Source organism: Lissotriton vulgaris, chromosome 9 (genome assembly GCF_964263255.1).
Source record: "Lissotriton vulgaris chromosome 9, aLisVul1.2, whole genome shotgun sequence".
NCBI lineage: Eukaryota > Metazoa > Chordata > Amphibia > Caudata > Salamandridae > Lissotriton > Lissotriton vulgaris.
The window spans coordinates 1,217,187,126-1,217,208,087 of NC_141697.1; the positions used below are offsets into that span (position 1 = coordinate 1,217,187,126).

Here is a 20,962-nt window from a genome sequence, read left to right on the forward strand (position 1 = left end):
GTCTTTTTCAAGTAAAATTGTCCATTAACATATCTTATGTACTCTGTAAATAATAATGCAAATACAAGATAAAAAGCTTTAAAAAGTTTTATTTAAGTAAATATATATTTAGTATTATTGTTTGCAAGCAAATTAAACTTTAATTAAAATACTGTATTTTTAGCCTTTTTACTGAAACATAATTTGAATATCTCCCATTTTTAATTAAAGAGAGTCTGTCAAAGAGATAGTCTATCAAAGAGAGAGAGAGAGTCTGTCAAAGAGAGAGAGAGTCTGTCAAAGAGAGAGAGAGTCTGTCAAAGAGAGAGTCTGTGAAATAGAGAGTCTGTCAAAGAGAGAGAGAGTCTGTCAAAGAGAGAGAGAGTCTGTCAAAGAGGGAGAGTCTGTCAAAGAGGGAGAGTCTGTCAAAGAGAGAGAGTCTGTCAAAGAGAGAGAGAGTCTGTCAAAGAGAGAGAGAGTCTGTCAAAGAGAGAGAGTCTGTCAAAGAGAGACAGTCTGTCAAAGAGAATACAAGATAAAAAGCTTTAAAAAGTTTTATTTAAGTAAATATATATTTAGTATTATTGTTTGCAAGCAAATTAAACTTTAATTAAAATACTGTATTTTTATCCTTTTTACTGAAACATAATTTGAATATCTCCCATTTTGTACATTTATTTACAGTCAAGTATTGTGTTGTTTTTTACAACTCATGTATCTTTCGTATGTATCCATTTTGTAATATTACATTTACATTTTTGGGCAAGATTGGCATTAGTGCTTCTTGAATGTCGTCAATGTCCGGTGGTATATTGAAGTAGTCCAGTAGAATATTGTTATCTATTTCGACTGATTGTAAATTTTCTGCATTATCAATATGTACATTTAGTGTACTGTGTTCCTGATTCGCAGTTTCGAGCCCATATATAGTCATATTTATTTCTTCTTCTGGCGGTTCTATTTTCTGTGAAGGAAAAAGAATTTAGTTAATTTCATATTTATGAAGTTATTTTATTTCTTTTCTTGTGTTGACCTACGGAAAAATTTCTTGTTATATGCAGTCTTAAATAATGTTAATAAGTAGTGAAGATAGTTTAAGAAAGGATAGATTGTGAGTACTTATAGTGAAAAGGTATAATAGAGGATTATAGTCTGTTTTGTAATGTTATAGATACTTTAGTAAAAATACGTTTTAAGAAAGTGGAGAGTATAAGTTAGTTTTATAGTAGTGATTAGTATAATACATAGTATAGCTTGATGCATTTAGATAGAGAGTATTAGAAGCGAGAGTTTGAGTGAATTGTAATTAGTGAATATAGAGTTTGATGGTTTTTTTAAAAAGTAGATAGTATAGATTGAGTAGTAGAGCAAGTTATTAATATTTTCATAATTTGTACTTACTTGAAATTGTGTATTCCTTGTTGTGTTTAACATTTTATTGTTGTTAAATTCATGCACTGTCAAGTGCGTCATCTTAATGTAGGATCCAATTTCAATGGGAAAGTCTGTGGCATCTCTCCAAAGAGTTATTTTTACTGAGTCCGTTGTATCTTTCACAGTTATTGATTTAAGTTTTGTATCTTGTCCGGCAATAACAATTGTTTTTATTTCTTCTTCCTGTAAGACAAAATTGGTAATAGAAATTAAAGAGAGTCTGTTAAAGAGATAGTCTATCAAAGAGAGAGAGAGTCTGTCAAAGAGAGAGTCTGTCAAAGAGAGAGTCTGTCAAAGAGAGAGTCTGTCAAAGAGAGAGAGAGTCTGTCAAAGAGTCTCTCAAATAGAGAGTCTGTCAAATAGAGAGTCTGTCAAAGAGAGAGAGAGTCTGTCAAAGAGGGAGAGTCTGTCAAAGAGGGAGAGTCTGTCAAAGAGGGAGAGTCTGTCATAGAGAGAGAGAGTCTGTCAAAGAGAGAGAGAGTGTCAAAGAGAGAGAGTCTGTCAAAGAGAGACAGTCTGTCAAAGAGAGACAGTCTGACAGACTCTCTCTCTCTTTGACAGACTCTCTCTCTCTTTGACAGACTCTCTCTCTTTGACAGACTGTCTCTCTTTGCCAGACTCTCTCTTTGACAGACTCTCTCTTTGACAGACTCTCTCTCTTTGACAGACTCTCTCTCTTTGACAGACTCTCTCTCTTTGACAGACTCTCTCTTTGACAGACTCTCTCTCTCTTTGACAAAGAGAGAGAGAGTCTGTCAAAGAGAGAGAGAGTTTGTCAGAGAGACAGTCTGTGAAAGAGAGACAGTCTGTTGAAGAAAGTCTGTCAAAGAGAGAGAGTCTGTCAAAGAGAGAGTCAAAGAGAGATAGTCAAAGAGAGAGTCAGTCAAAGATAGAGAGAGTCTGTCAAAGAGAGAGAGAGTCTGTCAAAGACAGAGAGAGTCTGTCAAAGACAGAGAGAGTCTGTCAAAGACAGAGAGAGTCTGTCAAAGAGAGAGAGAGTCTGTCAAAGAGAGAGAGAGTCTGTCAAAGAGAGAGAGTGAGTCAAAGAGAGAGTCAAAGAGAGATAGTCAAAGAGAGTCTGTCAAAGAAAGAGAGAGTCTGTCAAAGAAAGAGAGAGTGTCAAAGAGAGAGATAGTCTGTCAAAGAGAGAGATAGTTTGTCAAAGAGAGAAAGTCTGTCAAAGAGAGAGAGAGTCTGTCAAAGAGAGGGAGTCAAAGAGAGTTAAAGAGAGTCAAAGAGAGAGAGTCTGTCAAAGAGAGAGAGTCTGCTCAAAGAGAGAGAGAGTCTGCTTAAAGAGAGAGAGAGTCTGTCAAAGAGAGAGAGAGTCTGTCAAAGAGAGAGAGAGTCTGTCAAAGAGAGAGAGAGGGAGTCAAAGAGAGAGTCAAAGAGAGAGTCAAAGAGAGAGTCAAAGAGAGAGTCAAAGAGAGAGTCAAAGAGAGAGTCAAAGAGAGAGAGTCTGTCAAAGAGAGAGAGAGTTTGTCAAAGAGAGAGAGAGTCTGTTAAAGAGAGAGAGAGGGAGTCAAAGAGAGAGTCAAAGAGAGAGTCAAAGAGAGTCAAAGATAGAGTCTGTCAAAGAGAGAGTCTGTCAAAGAGAGTCTGTCAAAGAGAGAGTCTGTCAAAGAGCGAGAGAGTCTGTCAAAGAGGGAGAGTTTGTCAAAGAGTGAGAGTTTGTCAAAGGTGTAAGTATTGTGTGCAAGAGTTTTTGGTACATAGTGTGCGTGTTAAAACGTGAGTTTTTTTTTTTATAAGCTTACCTCAGCAATAGTCCCAGAAATGCTCATTAATGAGCGTAGTGAAGCTGCTTTTACTGTTTTTATTGGTGATATTGGTGGAGCAGGGGGTTGTAGGATATATTGTGCCTCCTGTATTATTTCTTGAGGTATAGATAAGGGCATCATGCGTGATAGTTTCGTTTGTTTCGTGATGATAATCACATTGTTTTTGGCTAAGAAATTGCGAATCATAATAGCATTTCCTTCTTTAGTTTGCTGGTAAAATGGCTCATTGTAGCACGTTGCTTTAATGCAACTACTTTCATCAGCTAGAGCTAGATGATACATGACTTTGTGCTCTTGTTTAGCATTTGTATAGTTTGTTTTTGTCGAACATTTTATTACGTTGGCTCGGATTGTTTTTTGGTAAGGTTTGTTGTCTTCATGTTTCATTTTTTTGAGGTCTTCTATGGAAATCATCTGAAATGAGAGAAAATGTTAGTACACATTCTGAGCATAAATTTTTCCCCTTTTGCTATTACCTGTAATAAAATAGCATGTTAATGAAGTGGTTGCATTTTAAACTGCCACCCATAATGCTTTGTGATCACTATAATATGATTCTAATGTACCGTAGTGCATGATGTTGTCATTAGTATAGATGTGATCTAGTGTAGAATTGTAGTCTGTTGTGTATTGTTGTATTTTTTGCTGGCATTGAAATTGCTGCAGCATATATTCTAATAGCAAAGTTCTGTTTGGTGACATTTGTGTTAAATCTATATTGAAGTCTCCCATGATGACATATTTTGAATTTGGATACAAGTAAATTATGCTACTTAAAGCTTGTAATAATGTCTGCAAAAGTACATGTGGTGGTTTGTACAGTATAATAAATAAGTATTCTGAATCATTAAGATGCTGAGTGAAAATTAAAAAGTCAATTTCGTGTTGCGTTTGATATATTGGCGATAAAAGCATGTTTTTTTGTAGTAAATGGCAATACCATGCTTAGTGTGCTGGTTGTGAAATTTATCAAATAATACTAGGTGATATTGTTCTATTAAGAACGTATTCTTATCTGCTTTTCTAGTTGTGTTGATTTCAGTAAGGCATATAATATCACTGTTCATGATATTTTTGTCTGATTTCATAGCAGTGTAATTTCTTTGCAAGGACCGTATGTTATGGACAATTATATTACACTGTTGTCTATAGCTATGTAATTGTGGTACTGATATTTCTAATAGCATGTGTGTTCTTAAACGTGTCATTTCTTCATGCACTTTTGGATGTACAGCTATTTTGTCTTGCTGAAAGTTTCTAATGTATATGTTGTCTAAAGATTTAGCTCTGCTTAAAGCTACGTAATGTAGATGATGTACTTTACTGTTGTTAAAGTGAATGTAAATGGGCTCAATTGTTTCTCCTTGTGTTCTATGTATAGTTCTTGCAGATGATTGTCTCAATGGGAATTGTTTGCGTATAATAGTTATACATTTCTGTGTATATTGGAAATGCCGTGTAATAGCATGAATGGGTGTCCAATGAGGCAAAATATTACTGTGATATATGTGTTTGTTTTCTTGTCTTGTTAATTTGCCTACTGTTTCTTTATCAAAATTAATCCAAATTACATTTGGGCTGTTATTGATAGTTTCTACAAATTCTACTATACCTGTTGCACCATTTGTTAAACCATCATTGACATTTATATTGTTAGTTAAATCATATCTTAATTGCAATGCAATATGTAATATTGATGGCAGGCTCATTGTTTTAGTAGAATCTGTGGGCAACTGTTTGAGTATTTTTTTTTTTACTGCTTCACTTAAGTCTGCTGCAACTGTATCTATTGCTGTAGCTGTGTAAACTGGGTAATGGGTTATATGTTCTAATAAAACTGCATTATTTATGCTATTGACTTCATTGTTAGTTCCCATAATGTAAGGGATCGTTTTGCTAATGTTTTCAGGTTGCTCTATTTCTCGTGTTTTTATCTGTATAATATCCTCATTTGTTTGTTTCCCTTCTCTTAATCTGTTTAGTAGTTGAGCAAATGGCAAGTCATTTTGTTGTCTCATTATTTTAGTCAACTCAAATAACTTGAAATGTGTCTGCCATAAATTAGTACTTACTGGCCTATATGAATGTTTTGGGTTGTCAAATATGTATGGGTCAAAAACTGGCTTCAATTGGTAAAAGTCTCCAATTGCTAAAATAGATATACCGCCAAAAGGGAGATCAGACATTTTTATCTCTTGCAATCTATTATGTATAAAGTTGAATACATTAGCCCCTACCATTGATATTTCATCAATTATTAGCAATTTAAGATGCATTAGCTGACCTTGTAGTGTGCTTCTATTCTCATGAGTTAGCTGTCTATGAGTTAGTGTTTGTGAAATAGGTATTTTAAAAGTACTATGTAGTGTTTGTCCTTGAATGTTATGTGCTGCTTTGCCAGTTGGAGCTGTAAGCAATACATATATGTTATCTGGGTTTTCTCCTGCTTTTGTATTGTAATAACGTACTAATGTTTGGTAAAGTGCTGTTATAAGGAAACTTTTGCCTACTCCTGCACCACCTGTACAAAATGTGTAGCATGGTGTTTCTTTTGTTTTAACCCAATGCAAATGATGATATATAAAGTTAAGTTGTTCTTCTGTTAGATTTTGCATTATACTATCATATTGTTCTTTTGGCATTATGTTATTGCTTATTGATTCTTCTCTACTTGTACTTCTAATCCCTAAATCAAATGATAGGTCATACAATGTGTTTTCATTATTTTGCACTTCATGGCATATGGTGTTATCTTCTTCTGTATCTATTGGTGGTAGCAATGTATCTAATATACTAGTTTCATTGCTATTAGTTGTTAGTTGTTTATTATGTTTATTATATTTATTATGGTTTGAATCAACTGCATTTTTAAGTTCTAGATAGCGTTCATAATAAGTTCCCTTGTTATTAATTATATTATGTTCATTTCGCCATGGGTAAAAAAGCATGAGCAATTCTCTATAGTAATTTTCTGAGTCATTTTTGATGTTAAATCTGCAATAGCGAATTACTCTTGCTTTTTTTCTTTTTATGCAGTTTGTTTCGTCTACTAAATTTATCTCAAGTTCTTCGTCATCTGAGCTATGAAAGTTATTTTCAATAAGGAAATTGTCATGGCCTGTTTCTTCTTTTCCTTTACATTTTTTCTTTTCATTATACATAGATGCATAGTCAGCTAATGTACATGTTTCTAATTTTACAGGGCGTTTACTATACCTGACTATAATATTATCATATTGTATTTTACAAGACTCATCTGGTAAAGAATTGATAGTTTCGATGTCTTTTAATAAGTATGTACGCTTTTCATTAGGACTTGTATTGATAAATACAAAAGATCTTGAACTTTTCCGTAAAGGAATTTGTAGTATTAGATATGCTGCTTCTTGTGCACTTATTTCTGTACAGTTTAAGAATTTGTTCCCTATATGCTTAAGTTGTTCTTTAATACTTGGATTGGCATGTACTTCTTTAGCAGCTTGGGCAATTAGTTTGCTCATTCCTCGCTGTGATTTACTAATGTATGAAACAATATACACAGCACATGCATATGCATCTAAGATGTATTGTATATCTATGTTTGCTTGCCATGCTTTCAAAATAGTTGGATTGTAGTTATTTATAAAGCATTCAGCTGGTGTCCTTTTCAAGAAAATAGTATTTTTTTGTATAATAGATTGTATACATAAAGTATATTGTTTTAGATCTATGTTCATTGAATGTAAAAACTGTTCAAAAGTATAATTTGAAAATTCTTGGCTATTTATAGTTAGATGTATTAGTTCAATTTGCTGTAAGAGCTCGTTATTTGTTTTGTCTAGCTCTATTGGTTCTAGTATAAAAGTTTCAGGCATTGGATATCTGGGATAATGATATTTGCATGTTCTTTTATGTTTGATACGGCAGTTTTTGGTATGGCCGTGTCTTTGTAGAGGTAGTAAAGACTCTATATCTGGTTCTTCTGTTTTTGCACATGTAACATACTTATTTATGAAAGTAGTGACTTTATCTCTATCAGAAGTTTCATATAGTGGAGCATTTTCTATCCATATTATAGCATGTATATGTGGTGATCCCCGTTGTTGGAATTCCACTCTATAAAAGTAATCAATAATTTTGCCAATTGGATTACTTTCATGCAATAAAACAGAATTAAATAATTTCCGAACTTGGAAGTCAAAATGTCTTGCACATGTAATGGGATTCTGCTGTATTAATTTGCATTTTGTTTCCCATGACATATTGTTAAATTCTTCTTTAGTGCATTCTGGTCTCTTTTCTGTATGTAATAATATGTTAATTAAGTGATACCATTTCGTTTCTGCAGCAGATAAAGTTAAAAAAAATGTTGGTAATCCTAATTGTCTAATCATAGCAAAGAGGTCTTTTTTGCATTGCTCCCAATATGGTGGTGAACTACGGATAGTTTTAAGTATTTTGTATCCTTCATTATACTGCAAAATTGTATCTAATTTATTCTTTATGTCTTTGGCAGTTATAATGTTTCCATTATTAAAGTATTTCCTAAGAGATATAAATATTTTGCTCTGTAATTGTTTAATGTGTAATGTTTTTAATTTAAAGAAAAGATTAGTAACACACTTTGCTACTCTTAGATCATTACTTCTTACTTCTGATTGACAGATTGTGCTGTAATGTATTGGGACATGCCTTTCTTCATTAGTCGGCCTTCGTTTCCCGCAAAATATAGTTGGGAATGCCAAATATTCAGAATCTTTGTCTTCATACAGGCCTCTTGGTGTGTTATATTCTGCAGGTGCTAAACTTAAAATATTATTTGTTTCTGTAGTAATAGTTTCATTATCTAACATAGTATCTAAATTTCCTGCTGGAATGTTGTCTGAGGAATCTGACGTATTACTTGTATCTGAAGTCTCATCACAAGAATGTATATCTTGTGTTGTATAATCCCAATCTTTATTAATAGTGATTCCATATTCTTGAAACAAAGTGCTTGTAGTGGCTAAATATAAAGCTGCACGTTTAACTTTGTTTGGTCTAACATTTTCATAATGGGTATAAGATTTATAACTTAATTTCCTTTTTAATTTTATTGGAATTGTCATGTTATCATTAATTTGCCTTGGTAAAACAGTTACTGTTGTCATAACGTCTGCAGGGACATTTACTACTGCACCTGATAGAGATTTTTGGAATCCACGTGGTAATGTTCTAATTTGTAAAAAAGGTATTCTTGGCGATACTAATCTTTCTTCTAAGTTATGCAACTGTAAGACTGCTGGGATATCAGGAAATGTCATCCCATTATATACTGAACATGGAGGTATTTTGTCTTTAGATATATATGTGTAACATGTTCTGCATATCTCATTTGTTCTGTATTTGCTAATATTACATTCTATGAATTTAGCTCTCTTACTAATACTGTGTGTATTTTGAAGACTTTGCTTATGCCATAGTTGATTGCAAATAGTGCAAGTGTACTCGGGTCCATATCGTATTTCTTCCTGAAATATCCTAATTATCTCATTTGTTGTTTGACCTGCTATATGTCTATGATTAGGTTCATTCTCTTTGTTTTGTGTCCGTTTTCTTTTTCTATTACTGTTTATTTCTAGAATTTCTATATTGGTTGGTTGAATTAGTGATTCAACATTAGCTGTTAATGTGTTTATTATCTCAGTATTGTTAAGAGCTATGTGTGAAGCTAAATAACTGTCTTCTGTTACATGCAGTCTATTGTCCTGACTATTGCTGTTTTGTGTGTTTATTATTGTATTTTCTACTTGTAAGCTATTCGAAGGAATTTCCCCTAATGCATTTATAGATATATGTGTCGTATGAACATATATGCTTTTTCTAGACTTTACATTTCCTTGTTTATGATTCCGTTGTGTTTGGTGTAATCCTTTTTTGCTAATTGTTGTTATGTTCACTGTAGTTAAATCTAAAGTAATACTCTCAGAATTAGTAATTTGTTCTCTATTGCCTAACTTTAGGATGTATTCTATAATAAGATTAATAGAGTCAATGTTGATAGCAATACATGTTCCATTAGGATGTTGTATTGCATTTTCATTTTGGCTATGTGAATCAAATAGAGAGTATGTATGTAGAGTTTTGAAGACTGAAATTATATATCTACCTATAGAGATCAATATACCAGTTTGTGAATTAATTGTAGAAGTTAGTGCAGATATAAATTTACTATGTAAAGTTTGTGCAGATTTTGTTAGTTCTTCGCTAAAGCATTTTTTGAGCTTTGTAGAATAGATTATGTCATTGCTAACTATGTAATTTGGTAACTTTAGAGCTTGCATACAATCTTGTTCACCGACAGAGTGCATTTCAGTGTACAAAGCATCTCCAAGATTCATAATACAGTGCAAGTCTACACTATCCCAAATATATGCTGGTTTACAGTAGTTCTTTAGAATAGCAAATATACTATATTGAAGACAATGTGTATAGTGACTAGTTTTATCACTATGTGTATTTTTTTCCTGTGGATGTGTGTTATGTAAAAAGGGAATTTCTTGTGGTGTTTGTGTTAAAATATGTGAATCTATATTGGTATTATTTGTGCTACTTTCCTTGTTCTGCAATGTGCTATTGTGTATATTATCATGAAGTAAACTGTCATTACTTCCAGTAATCAGTTTATATGTATTATAGTAATCACTTGAATATGTGTTTGTATGTACATTACTTGTGTTTATTGTTTGTTGTACATTTATGTGTGTGTTATTAATTACATTAGTAGAATATGTGTTGGTATTTAAATTACTTGCTGGTATTGTTTGTTGTACATTTATGTGTGTGCTATTAATATGTTGTCTTTCTGTGTTGCTCTTAAGTGTTTTCTTAAGTATACTTGCATATGTGTCAGTAGGAGTAGTCTCTTCTGGTGTATTAGTATATTGTGTTGTGATGATCTGCTTGCTGTTCTTTTTAGATTGATTATTAGGCCCTGTTGTAGTGAGAATTGCACAGGAATACGTACTAGTACTAGGAGTATTATCTAAAAATGCTAATGGCTGTTCCTTATTCCAAAAAGTATTTTTTTTAGATTGACATCTCTGAATGATTTTTTTGGCATTTTCTATACGCATTTCAAATGCTTGTGTGAAAAAATTTTCACTACCTTTAGTAGAATACACATAAAAAATTTTCGGTACTACTGCATTCTTATTTTTTTCATGACGCACCATTGCTTTTTGAAGTGATTCTTTTGTAATCGTACTTATTTGTATTGGAGTTAATTCATACGGCACACAATTCAGGTTTGGTTTCTTAAGATAGTGTGCCAGATTAGTGATGTACTTTAGAAGTTTTTCAAATGTGAACTGTATAGTAATACATGTTCCATTTGGATGAGGCATTCCAGTCTTATCACGACTATGTGAGTCAAATACAAAGTACGAATCATTTTTCTTAAAAATGGAAATAACATAAATTTCCATGCAAAGTATAACACCGGAGTTGGAATCAAGTGCAGGTTTTAATATTTTGTTGAGATTTGGAAACGAAGGGTCACATTGTTGTAATATGTCTCCATAATAAGGTTCTTTAAGTTTAAGAGAATAGATAGTAGTATTGTGTTCAATAAAATTTGGTAACTCATCTGGATGCCTAAGTTGTTCGCTATTAAGTAAATGCATATCTATATATAAAGCATCACCTAATTTCATAATGTAATGCAAGTCTTCTTTAGTCCATGTATGTGCATCTTTGTAATAGTTGTGTATAATTGCAAAAGTACTATTTGGCAAGCATTGATAACCTCTAGAATTGCATGTAAATTTGTCATGACCTTGATGATAATCTGCTGCTAGTATTTGCATCTTAGCTAATCTAATTTATGAAATAATTTGATATCGCTACAGTATTGCTAGATTTTTTTGTTATACGCGAGTCTATTTTTGTTCTCTTATTTAATCTCTCTCTATATATATATATATATATATATATATTTATATATCTATTGCTAATTTATATTTTCTTTTGTAGTTAACTATAATGCAAGGCAATTAATTGAACACTATTTTTTTGCTTTGTATTTTAGGTAGCAGATTTAGATGTATTTTGTTTACAATTTTAGTGATGTACTAGCTATAAGTTATACTATTAGCATATATATATATATATATATATATATATATATATATATATATATATATATATATATATATATATATATATATATTTGGATATATATATATGTATATATATATAGTTATTTTACTGTTAAATATATTCCAAGTTACAGGTTGATAGCTTATTTAAAAAACATACTTCTAATTGTATATATTTCCAAACAATTAGCAATTGTCTTTATAAAAGAAATAATTTTCAATGTTAAGTATATAAATATATATATATTTTTTTTAATAACTAATTATATATCTGATTTTGTCTAGTTTTTTTTCTCTAAATCCACTCTATTGTTGTTTTGGACTTGTTTTATAGTTGGAGCTGGTAGCAAAAGAAAAAGCAATTACTTTTACTTTTTTGTTAACTATTTTTTTTTCTTAAGATTAATGTTACCTATGGAAATCTTCTATATGATCTTTTCTAATTCTAAGTATATAATATATATATATATATATATATATATATATATATATATATATATATATATATGGGTGTGTGTTGATATGTGTCTTGCTTTTTCCCTTGCTATTTCTATACTTACAAGTCAATACAGAAGCAAAATAGATACTTTTACCGTGATGATGTTTTCACTGATGTTGTGTCAAACAATTACGTCTGATGTTATTCAATCAATTGGCAATCTAAGGAAGAATGAAACAAGCATTAATATTGAGTTGACATATTAATATAATAAAAGCGCCTCGATACTCAAGACTATGTGTAGAAGTTGTATGTGTAGTATGTGTGTGGACTGAGTGAAGCATATTAGTAGTCGTAAATCGAGTATTAGAAGTGTATGTAGTATAGAGTAACTAGTAATGTATAGTAGTAAGGAGGATAAAGTGAGCAAGATAGAGAGAGATGGAGGGCAGGAAGAAGAGATGTTAATAAAGAGGGGTGGTTAGGCAATATTGAGAGTAGTGGAAAGATGAAGAGAAAGATAATGAATAGAGAGAAGTCTGATAAGGAAGAGAGGATATAGAGGTGTAGAATGTAAGCTACAAAAAAATAGAAATGTAAATTACATGAAGTGATTTTTATGAGAAGTTGTAAAGAGTGTATTAGATGCATTGTTTGTAATTTTAAGCAAGTACAAAGGAATAGGAGAGGTAGTGAGATTAAGGAACACTTAATCCCTTGTTAAATCTAAATAAACAATAGAAGAGACGTTAAATACATCTGAATTTGCCACAGAGACTGAGTGATGCAACTGGGGAATTGCACACTCACTTTAGGTGGAAAAGAAAGCCCTCACACACCGACCTAGTCAGTGTCATGCTTCATCATTGGGCCCCACCAAAGAGGCCGAATGCCTCTTTGGTGTGCTACGACGCCAGAAGACTGCGGAGCAGGTTTTGTGAAAAAGGCATGTTGTGAGTTTTATAATTAAAACTGCCTAATGTGTAAGTAAAAATCTATAATTCTTGATGCTTAGTACACAAATGAAAGAGTTATGTGTCTGAATTTAATGCCCAAGGTAATGGATTTGTTAATTTAAAATACTAATTAGTCAGTCAACATGTTTCATGTTTTACAGTTGTTTACATTTCCTTAGGCATTTATAATGACAGAATTATACCCCGGCGGTATGGACTCTCTAATCGCCCACCCTGACCTGGGGGCGTGAAAGTGAAAATATCAAAAAAATGATTTAGTGCATAAAAAAAAGGGGGAAGAGCAATTGCTCATTCCAAAAGTGTTTGTGCACCTGTAAAAGAAATAACAGACAAACATATAAAACTTTCACACAATTAGTTGTAAATATAAGTCATTGCGTTTGTCCAGGGTGTTCTATAGTTGTTGCATAGTGTTCCTAAATAAACACTATAGTTAACATCATCTATATAGCCTTATAGGGATGCTCACACTAACTTAGTGAAGTGGAAAAATGTGTGTAAAGCACACAAAGTAGCTAGAAAGTGTTGATGAAGAGAGGAGACACATAAGAGATCAAGAGAGCTAGAAAGCAAGAAGAGAAGTAAGTGCAGAATGGAGTGAGAAGATAGCAAGTAAAAAAAGTGCAAGATAGAAAGTGAAGACAAGATGGAGACGTAGATAGAGAGTGAAGACAGGAAGGAGAGAGGACATGAGAGAGAGAAAAAGGGAGGGTAGGATGTAGGGCATGAGCAAGAAGGAGGAATGGATGGAAGAAAGTGCATGAGCAAGAGGGCCAGCTCAGTGGTGTAAAGACTTTCAGGTAAGCAATGTTGTGTTTTGTAAAGCTGATAATACTGTCACTTTGAATGCGCCGAATGTGACTAAATTTATTTTTCTTTTGTTGCAGTATTTGACAGCAGGGTTGGGCAAGTATTTCTTGTTGCCATTTTGTCTTGAGATCTTTGGCTCGCTGTCAGTGTCCATGGTGCAAGGACCCCTATAGAGATAGATGTAGATGGAGGGGAGTAAAGAAGAGAGTAGTTGGAAGAGTGGGCAAGAGGAAGAGTGATAGCAAAGGGGAAACAAGAGGAAGAGTGATAGCAAATGGGGAAAAAGCGGAGAGGGAGATAAAGAGAATAATGATAGATAAGAAAGGAGAGAAAGAGTGGATGCAGAGAGTGAGCAAGAGGAAAAAACAGATAAAAGATAGAAAAGAGAGAAAGTTAAAGGCAAAACAGGGAGAATGTGCAAGAGAGAAGAATAGTAGATAGGGAGGAAGAGAAGGAGGAAGAGAGAGGGAAGACGAAAAGTAAGTGTACAATTGTGTGAGAAGATAGGAAACAAAGAGTGCAAGATAGTAACTATTTCCGGTCGGCATTTTGTCTTGGGATCCATGGCTTGCTGTCTCCATGGCACAAGGGATTTCAGGTATGCGTTTTCAATTGTAATGTAATTAGTATTTCTCTTACAGGTGTTTAACTATTTTGTTTATATTCTTATAATATGTTTTTTTTTGGGCTGTTCTCTCTAGTGTTTCCGTGTTGGGTCTCCTCCTTGGCGTAACAACTTTCAGGTAAGCGATGTGTTTTGTAACAAATAAATGACTGTCTCTTTTGAATGACCGTTTTTTTTTTTAAGTTTGAAAAGGATTTTTTGACTTCATCTACCCTTACGTTTCTTTTTGTCTTTTTTTTCTCTTCCTCCCTATGTACTATTTTTCTCTTGCACTTGCTCCCTCTTTTATCCTTTTAACTTTCTCTTTTTTATCTTTTTTTTCTATTGCTCACTCTCTGCATACTCTCTCTCTTGCCTTATCTATCCTTATTCTTTATCTCCCTCTCCTTTTTGCTTTTTTTTCCCTTTGCCATCACTCTTCCTCTTGCCCTCTCTTCCAACTGCTCTCTTCTTACTGCCCTCCATCTACATCTCTCTCTATGGGGGTCCTTGCACCATGGAGACTGAGACAGTGAGCCAAAGAGTGCAAAATAGAAAGAGAATACAAGATGAGGACAGAGATGGAGAGTGAAGGCAGGAAGGAGATAAAACGCAGGAGTAAGAAGAAAGACAGAATGTTAAGTAAGAGTAAGAAGTAGGGCATGAGCAAGAGGGAGGGAGAGAGAGCAGATGGAAGAGGGTGCAGGAGAGAGGGATGGTAGAGAGAAAAGAAAGCATAAAGGAGATAGAGAGAAGAATGATAGATAGGGAGGAAGAGGAACACGGAGAGTATTAGAAAGAGAAAAAGAAAAGAAAAAGGAGAGTGCAGGACAGAGAAGCATGATAGATAGAAAAGGAGCTAGAAGAAAGGAAAGAGCAGATGTAATAGGGGGCAGGAAGAAGGAAGAGAGCATAACGGAGAGATATATAGAGAAGAATGAATAAAGAAGTAATTAAAAAAAGGAAGAGAGAGTGCCAAGAAAGAACGGAGTATGCAGAGAGGAGGTGAAAAGAAGTTAGAGAAAGATAAGTAAGAAAGAGGAAGAGAGTGCCGGAGATAGAAGTATGATAGATAAGAAAGTAGAGAGGATGCAAGATAAATGGAGATCATGAGAGAGAACGTAAAAGGGGCAAAAGACTGCAGAATGGAGGCAGAGGTCCAAAAATATAAGGAGTGCAAGATGGAAAGGCAGAACAACATAGGGAAGGATATAGAGAGTGAAAGTCACAGAGTGCAAAAGGAAGAGCAAGAAAGAGAGAAAGCAGGAGTTAAAGGGAGGGTGTCCATGAGCAAGAAAGAATTAAGAAGGGAGCAGTTGGAAGAGGGGGCAAGAGGGAGAGTGATGGCAAAGGGAAAATAGCAGAAGGGAGATAAAAAAAGAATGATGATAGAGAGGGAGGAAGAAGGAAGGAGAGAGAGCAGATGGAATAGGGGTCAAGAGTAAGAAGAAAGAGAGCAAAAAGGAGAGAGAAAAGAGAAGAGAGTGCAGAATGGAGTCAGAGGGCAAGAAAGAGAAGGAGTGCAAGATGGAAATGTAGCACAATATGGGGAAGGAGATAGAAAGTTAAAGTAAGAGAGAGGGCAAAAGGGAGAGCAAGGGAGAGAGAGAAAAAGCATGATGTAAAGAGAGGGATGGAAGAAAGAAGGTGAGAGGGTAGATGAAGAAAAGCACAAGAGTGTGAATATAAGATGGAGTGGCCAAAATAAAGAGAAATAAAGAAGGAATACAAGATAGCGACATAAGGAGCAGAGAAAGAAAGGAGAGAGATGGAAAGGGTATGCAAGAAGAAGAGAGGGGCAAAAGGTAAGAGCAACAGGGAGAGAGATAAAGATCGAAGGAATAGGAAGAGAGGGCAGGAGAGATAAGCATGATAGAAAAGGATGGAGAGAGCAAGCAGAAAGGAGAAAGGACGCAGGGCGCAAAGGGAGCAGCTTTTTTGCGCAGGCCAAAACCTAATGAGATCTGTAGTGTGAGTTTGGGTCGGCCCTCGTCATTCATTGTCTGGCTCCATAAATTGAGACTAGCCATTGGACGAGGGGCCTGTCCGTCAATTTAAAGCAGACTCAGGGGCGTTCAAGATTCTTTGGCTTTTGCCGACAAAAAGACGCCGGGAACGCCCCCGATTCTAGCCCGGCATTGCCGGGACCTGCCTTTGATGACGTATCAGGTTTCTTTGTCTGTGGCGGAACAAATTGCAGGTAAGCGATGGTGTCTTTTGTAATATAAATGACTGTCTCTTTTGAATGCCCCAGCTGAAATGTTTAATGACGTATTTTTTTTTGTTGTTCTCTGCAGGTATTTGGCGACGGCCCGGTGGGGGGAACAATTTCCGGGCGGGATCCTTGGCTCGCTGTCTGTCTCCGTCTCCATGGTACAAGGGATTTCTTGCAGGTAAGAGATGGTATCTTTTAAGGACAGAGATGGAGAGTGAAGGCAGGAAGGAGATAATACGCAGGAGTAAGAAGAAAGGCAGAAGGTAAAGGATGAGTAAGAAGTAGGGCATGAGCAAGGAGGGAGGGAGAGAGAGCAGATGGAAGAGGGTGCAGGAGAGAGGTATGGTAGAGAGAAAAGAAAGCATAAAAGAGATAGAGAGAAGAATGAAAGATAGGGAGGAAGAGGAACACGGAGAGTATTAGAAAAGAAGGAGAGTGCAGGACAGAGAAGCATGATAGATAGAAAAGGAGCAAGAAGAAAGGAGAGAGCAGATGGAATAGGGGGCAGGAAGAAGAAGGAAGAGAGCAGAAAGGAGAGATATATAGAGAAGAAAGAATAAAGAAGTAATTTAAAAAAAGAAGAGAGAGTGCAAAAAAAGAACGGAGTACGCAGAGAGGAGGTAAAAAGAAGATAGAGAAAGAGGAAGAGGGTGCAGGAGATAGAAGTATGATCGATAAGGAAGTAAAGAGGACGCAAGATAATGGAGATCATGAGAGAGAACGTAGAAAGGGGAAAAGACTGCAGAATGGAGGCATAGGGCAAAAAATAGAAGGAGTGCAAGATGAGTGCAAGATGGAAAGCCAGAACAAGATAGGGAAGGAGATAGAAAGTGAAAGTCACAGAGTGCAAAAGGAAGAGCAAGGAAGAGAGAAGGCAGGAGTTAAAGGGAGGGTGTGCATGAGCAAGAAAGAATTAAGAAGGGGGCAGTTGGAAGAGGGGGCAAGAGGGAGAGTGATGGCAAAGGGAAAATAGCAGAAGGGAGATACAAAAATAATCATGATAGAGAGGGAGGAAGAAGGAAGGAGAGAGAGGAGATGGAATAGGGTGCAGGAGAGAGAAAAAAGAGCAAAAAGGAGAGAGAAGAGAGTGCAGAATGGAGTCAGAGGACAAGAAAGAGAAGGAGTGCAAGATGGAAATGGAGAACAACATAGGGAAGGAGATAGAAAGTGAAAGTAAAAGAGAGGGCAAAAGGGAGAGCAAAGGAGAGAGAAAATGCATGAGGTAAAGAGAGGGTGGGAAGGAGGGCATGAGCAAGAAATAAGTAAGAATGGAGCAGTTGGAAGAGGGTGCAAGAGGGAGATTGATGACAAAGAGAAAAGAGCAGAAAGGAGGTAGATAAAAAGAGAAGCATAATCGAGTGGGAGCAAGAAGGAAAGAGAGAGCAGTTGAAATAGGGGGTAGTAGGGAGAAGGAGAGAGCAGAAAGGAGAGATATATATAGGAGAGCAATAAAGAGAGCAGGAGGGAACAGATTGTGATGGAAGAAAGAAGGTGAGTATAGATGAAAAAAAGCACAAGATTGTGAATGTAAGATGGAGTGGGCAAAATAAAGAGAAATAAAGAAGGAATACAAGATAGCAACATAAGGAGGAGAGAAAGAAAGGAGAGAGATGGAAAGAGTATGCAAGAAGAAGAGAGGGGCAAAAGGTAAGAGCATGCGGGAGAGAGATAAAGATAGGAATAGGAAAAGAGATGGCAGGAGAGATAAGCATGATAGAAAAGGGAGAGAGGAAGCAGAAAGGAGAAAGGACGCAGGAAATAGAGAGATAAAGAATGAATTCAAGAGACAGCTACATTTAGGAAGTAGAGAAAAAAGGAGAGAGATGGAAAGGGTATGCAAGAAGAAGAGGGGCAAAAGGTAAGAGAGCAAGAGGGAGAGAGATAAAGATAGAAGGAATAGGAAAAGAGAGGGAAGGAGAGATGAGCATAATAGATAAGTAGGGAGAGAGCAAGCATAAGTAGAGAGAGCAAGCTGAGACGCAAGCTAGAAAGAGCATCAGAGAGAAGGTAAGGAGGAGTAAAAGTGAGAGCAGAATAGAGTGAGTAAAAGAAAGTGCATGATAGAAAGAAAGAGAAGAGGGGAATACAGGAGAGTGTAGAAGAGAAAGGATGCAAAAGAGGGAGAGGAAAAAAAAGAAGGAAAGTAGGAGAAAGTGAGAAAAGAATAGAGCAGGAGTAAATAAAATAGAAAGACTGCTGGCAAAATCATGAAGGAGATGCAGAGTAAATGCAAGAGAGAGGAAAGGCAAGAATGCAAAATTGAAAGGGAAGGCAAGAGAAGGAGATGTATATATGTTGCATGTGCTGTCTCAGTATCTAATCATTTGCTCATCTCCAAACTAAATCAAATGTTGTTTATGAGGCAAACTTGTGTATATCCAGCAAAGAATGCCCAGTACAGACAGAAAGAACAAAGTCTTAGTTATAAGTTTTCCTTTACCTTTGACCTCTCTCCTGATTCCGACCTCACCAGTGCTGCTTTCATCTCCAAACTAAATTAAATGTTGTTTATGAGGCAAACTTTTGTGTATAACTATCTAGCAAAGAATGCCCAGTACAGACAGGAAGTACTACCCAAAAATGTCTAAAGTAAAATAAGTTTTAAGTATGAACGTACCGTGTTGAATGAACGAATTTGAAAGATGTGTCCTCGATGGGGCAGTTGCACAAAATGGCAAATTTTTTGTCCTGTAAAAGTAAAATATACTGTTAGCAAAAGTTTGAAAAGAGTGAGGACATTTGTGTGAAGTATATTAGAAGTTGTAAATAGAGAATTAGAAGCACTATGTATTATAGAGTAACTAGTATAGTAGTAAAGACTATAAAGTAGCAAGGTGGAAAGAGATAGAGGTCAGGAAGAAGAGAGAGATGGATAGAAAGAGGGGAGAATAGGCAAAAAGAAAAGGAGTGAAAATAAAAAAGGAGAAGGATGATGAACAGTGCAAGTTAAAAAGAAGCTTGATATGGAGAGAACGCAAAGAAGTGAAAAGACGACAAAGATAAAGACAAAAATAAAGAAGTAAGAGAGTGCAGGAAATCGAAGTATGATAGTTAAAGAGTGAAGCATAATAGAGAGGGAGCAAGAAGGAAGGAGAGAGCAGCTGGTAATTGAAAAAAGGAAGAGAGTGCAAGAGAGAACGGGAGGAACTTGTTTTTGACAAAAGAATGTGAAAAAGGGTATATAGAGAAGAAAAGCACAAGAGTGTGAAAGTAAGATGGGTAGAGTGTGCAAAATTGAGAGAAATAAAGAAGGAATACAAAAGAGCGAGATATAAGGAGGAGAGAAAGAAGGAGTGGAGGAAAGTATCTGGAAAAAGAGAGGGGCAAAAGGTTAAGATATCAAGAGAGTGAGAGAAATAAAGATAGAAGGAATAGGAAAAGAGAAGGTAAAAGAGATAAGCATAATAGATAAGTCGGGAGATAGCAAGCAGAAGGGGAAGGACGCAAAAAATAGAGAGCAGGAGAGAGAAGAAAAAGATGGGTAAAAGTGAGAGCTGAATAGAGAGGGAGTAAAAGAAAGTGTGCATGATAGAAGGAAAGAAGATTAAAACAGGAGAGAGAAGGTATAAGAGAGGGCATGAAAAAAAGAGAGAGAAGAGAAGAAGAAAGAAAGTAGGTGTAATAGTGAGGGAAGAATGTGCAAAATTGAGAGAAATAAAGAAGGAATACAAAAGAGCGAGATATAAGGAGAGAAAGAAGGAGTGGTGGAAAGTGTCTGGAAGAAGAGAGGGGCAAAAGGTTAAGATATCAAGAGAGTGAGAGAAATAAAGATAGAAGGAATAGGAAAAGAGAAGATAAAAGAGATAAGCATAATAGATAAGTCGGGAGATAGCAAGCAGAAGGGGGAGGACGCAAAAAATAGAGAGCAGGAGAGAGAAGAAAAGGATGGGTAAAAGTGAGAGCTGAATAGAGATGGAGTAAAAGAAAGTGTGCATGATAGAAGGAAAGAAGATTAAAACAGGAGAGAGAAGGTATAAGAGAGGGCATGAAAAAAAGAGGGAGAAGAGAAGAAGAAAGAAAGTAGGTGTAATAGTGAGGGAAGAATAGAGCAGGAGTAAATAAAAGAGAAAGACTGATGGCAAAATGGGAAAGGAGATGCAGAGTAAATGCAAAAGAGATAAAGGCAAAAATGCAAAATTGAAATGGAAGTCAAGAGAGTGAAATGTATGTATGTTGCATGTGCTAGCTTAGTATGTAAGCATTTGCTGCCGGGACCTGTAAAGAAGGTGGGGATGAATATATAGGGTGAGGGCAGACAAAGATAAAGACAAAAATAAAGAAGTAAGAGAGTGCAGGAAATCGAAGTATGATAGTTAAAGAGTGAAGCATAATAGAGAGGGAGCAAGAAGGAAGGAGAGAGCAGCTGGTAATTGAAAAAAGGAAGAGAGTGCAAGAGAGAACGGGAGGAACTTGTTTTTGACAAAAGAATGTGAAAAAGGGTATATAAAGAAGAAAAGCACAAGAGTGTGAAAGTAAGATGGGTAGAGTGTGCAAAATTGAGAGAAATAAAGAAGGAATACAAAAGAGCGAGATATAAGGAGGAGAGAAAGAAGGAGTGGTGGAAAGTGTCTGGAAAAAGAGAGGGGCAAAAGGTTAAGATATCAAGAGA

General features: G+C 35.4%; 1 protein-coding gene across 1 annotated transcript; it reads right to left on the reverse strand.

Moving 5' to 3' along the window:
* Positions 1–676: 676 nt before the first annotated feature.
* LOC147693072 (uncharacterized) lies at positions 677–19,041 on the reverse strand. The gene is made up of 5 exons (XM_086939314.1): positions 18,971–19,041; positions 11,902–11,968; positions 3,168–3,605; positions 1,381–1,596; positions 677–943 (listed from the first exon to the last, which is right to left on the reverse strand). The coding sequence occupies exons 3-5, from the start codon at positions 3,603–3,605 to the stop codon at positions 683–685; spliced, it is 915 nt and encodes a 304-aa protein (XP_086795440.1). The 5' UTR covers positions 11,902–11,968; positions 18,971–19,041; the 3' UTR covers positions 677–682.
* Positions 19,042–20,962: the final 1,921 nt, after the last annotated feature.

Excerpts from the sequence above, each read along its gene's own strand:
- LOC147693072 (XM_086939314.1), bottom strand. The coding sequence starts at position 3,605 with ATGATTTCCATAGAAGACCTCAAAAAAATGAAACATGAAGACAACAAA. Across the intron at positions 1,597-3,167 it reads TTTCTGGGACTATTGCTGAG|GAAGAAGAAATAAAAACAAT; the intron begins GTAAGCTTATAA and ends TTTGTCTTACAG. Across the intron at positions 944-1,380 it reads CAAGGAATACACAATTTCAA|AAAATAGAACCGCCAGAAGA; the intron begins GTAAGTACAAAT and ends TTTCCTTCACAG.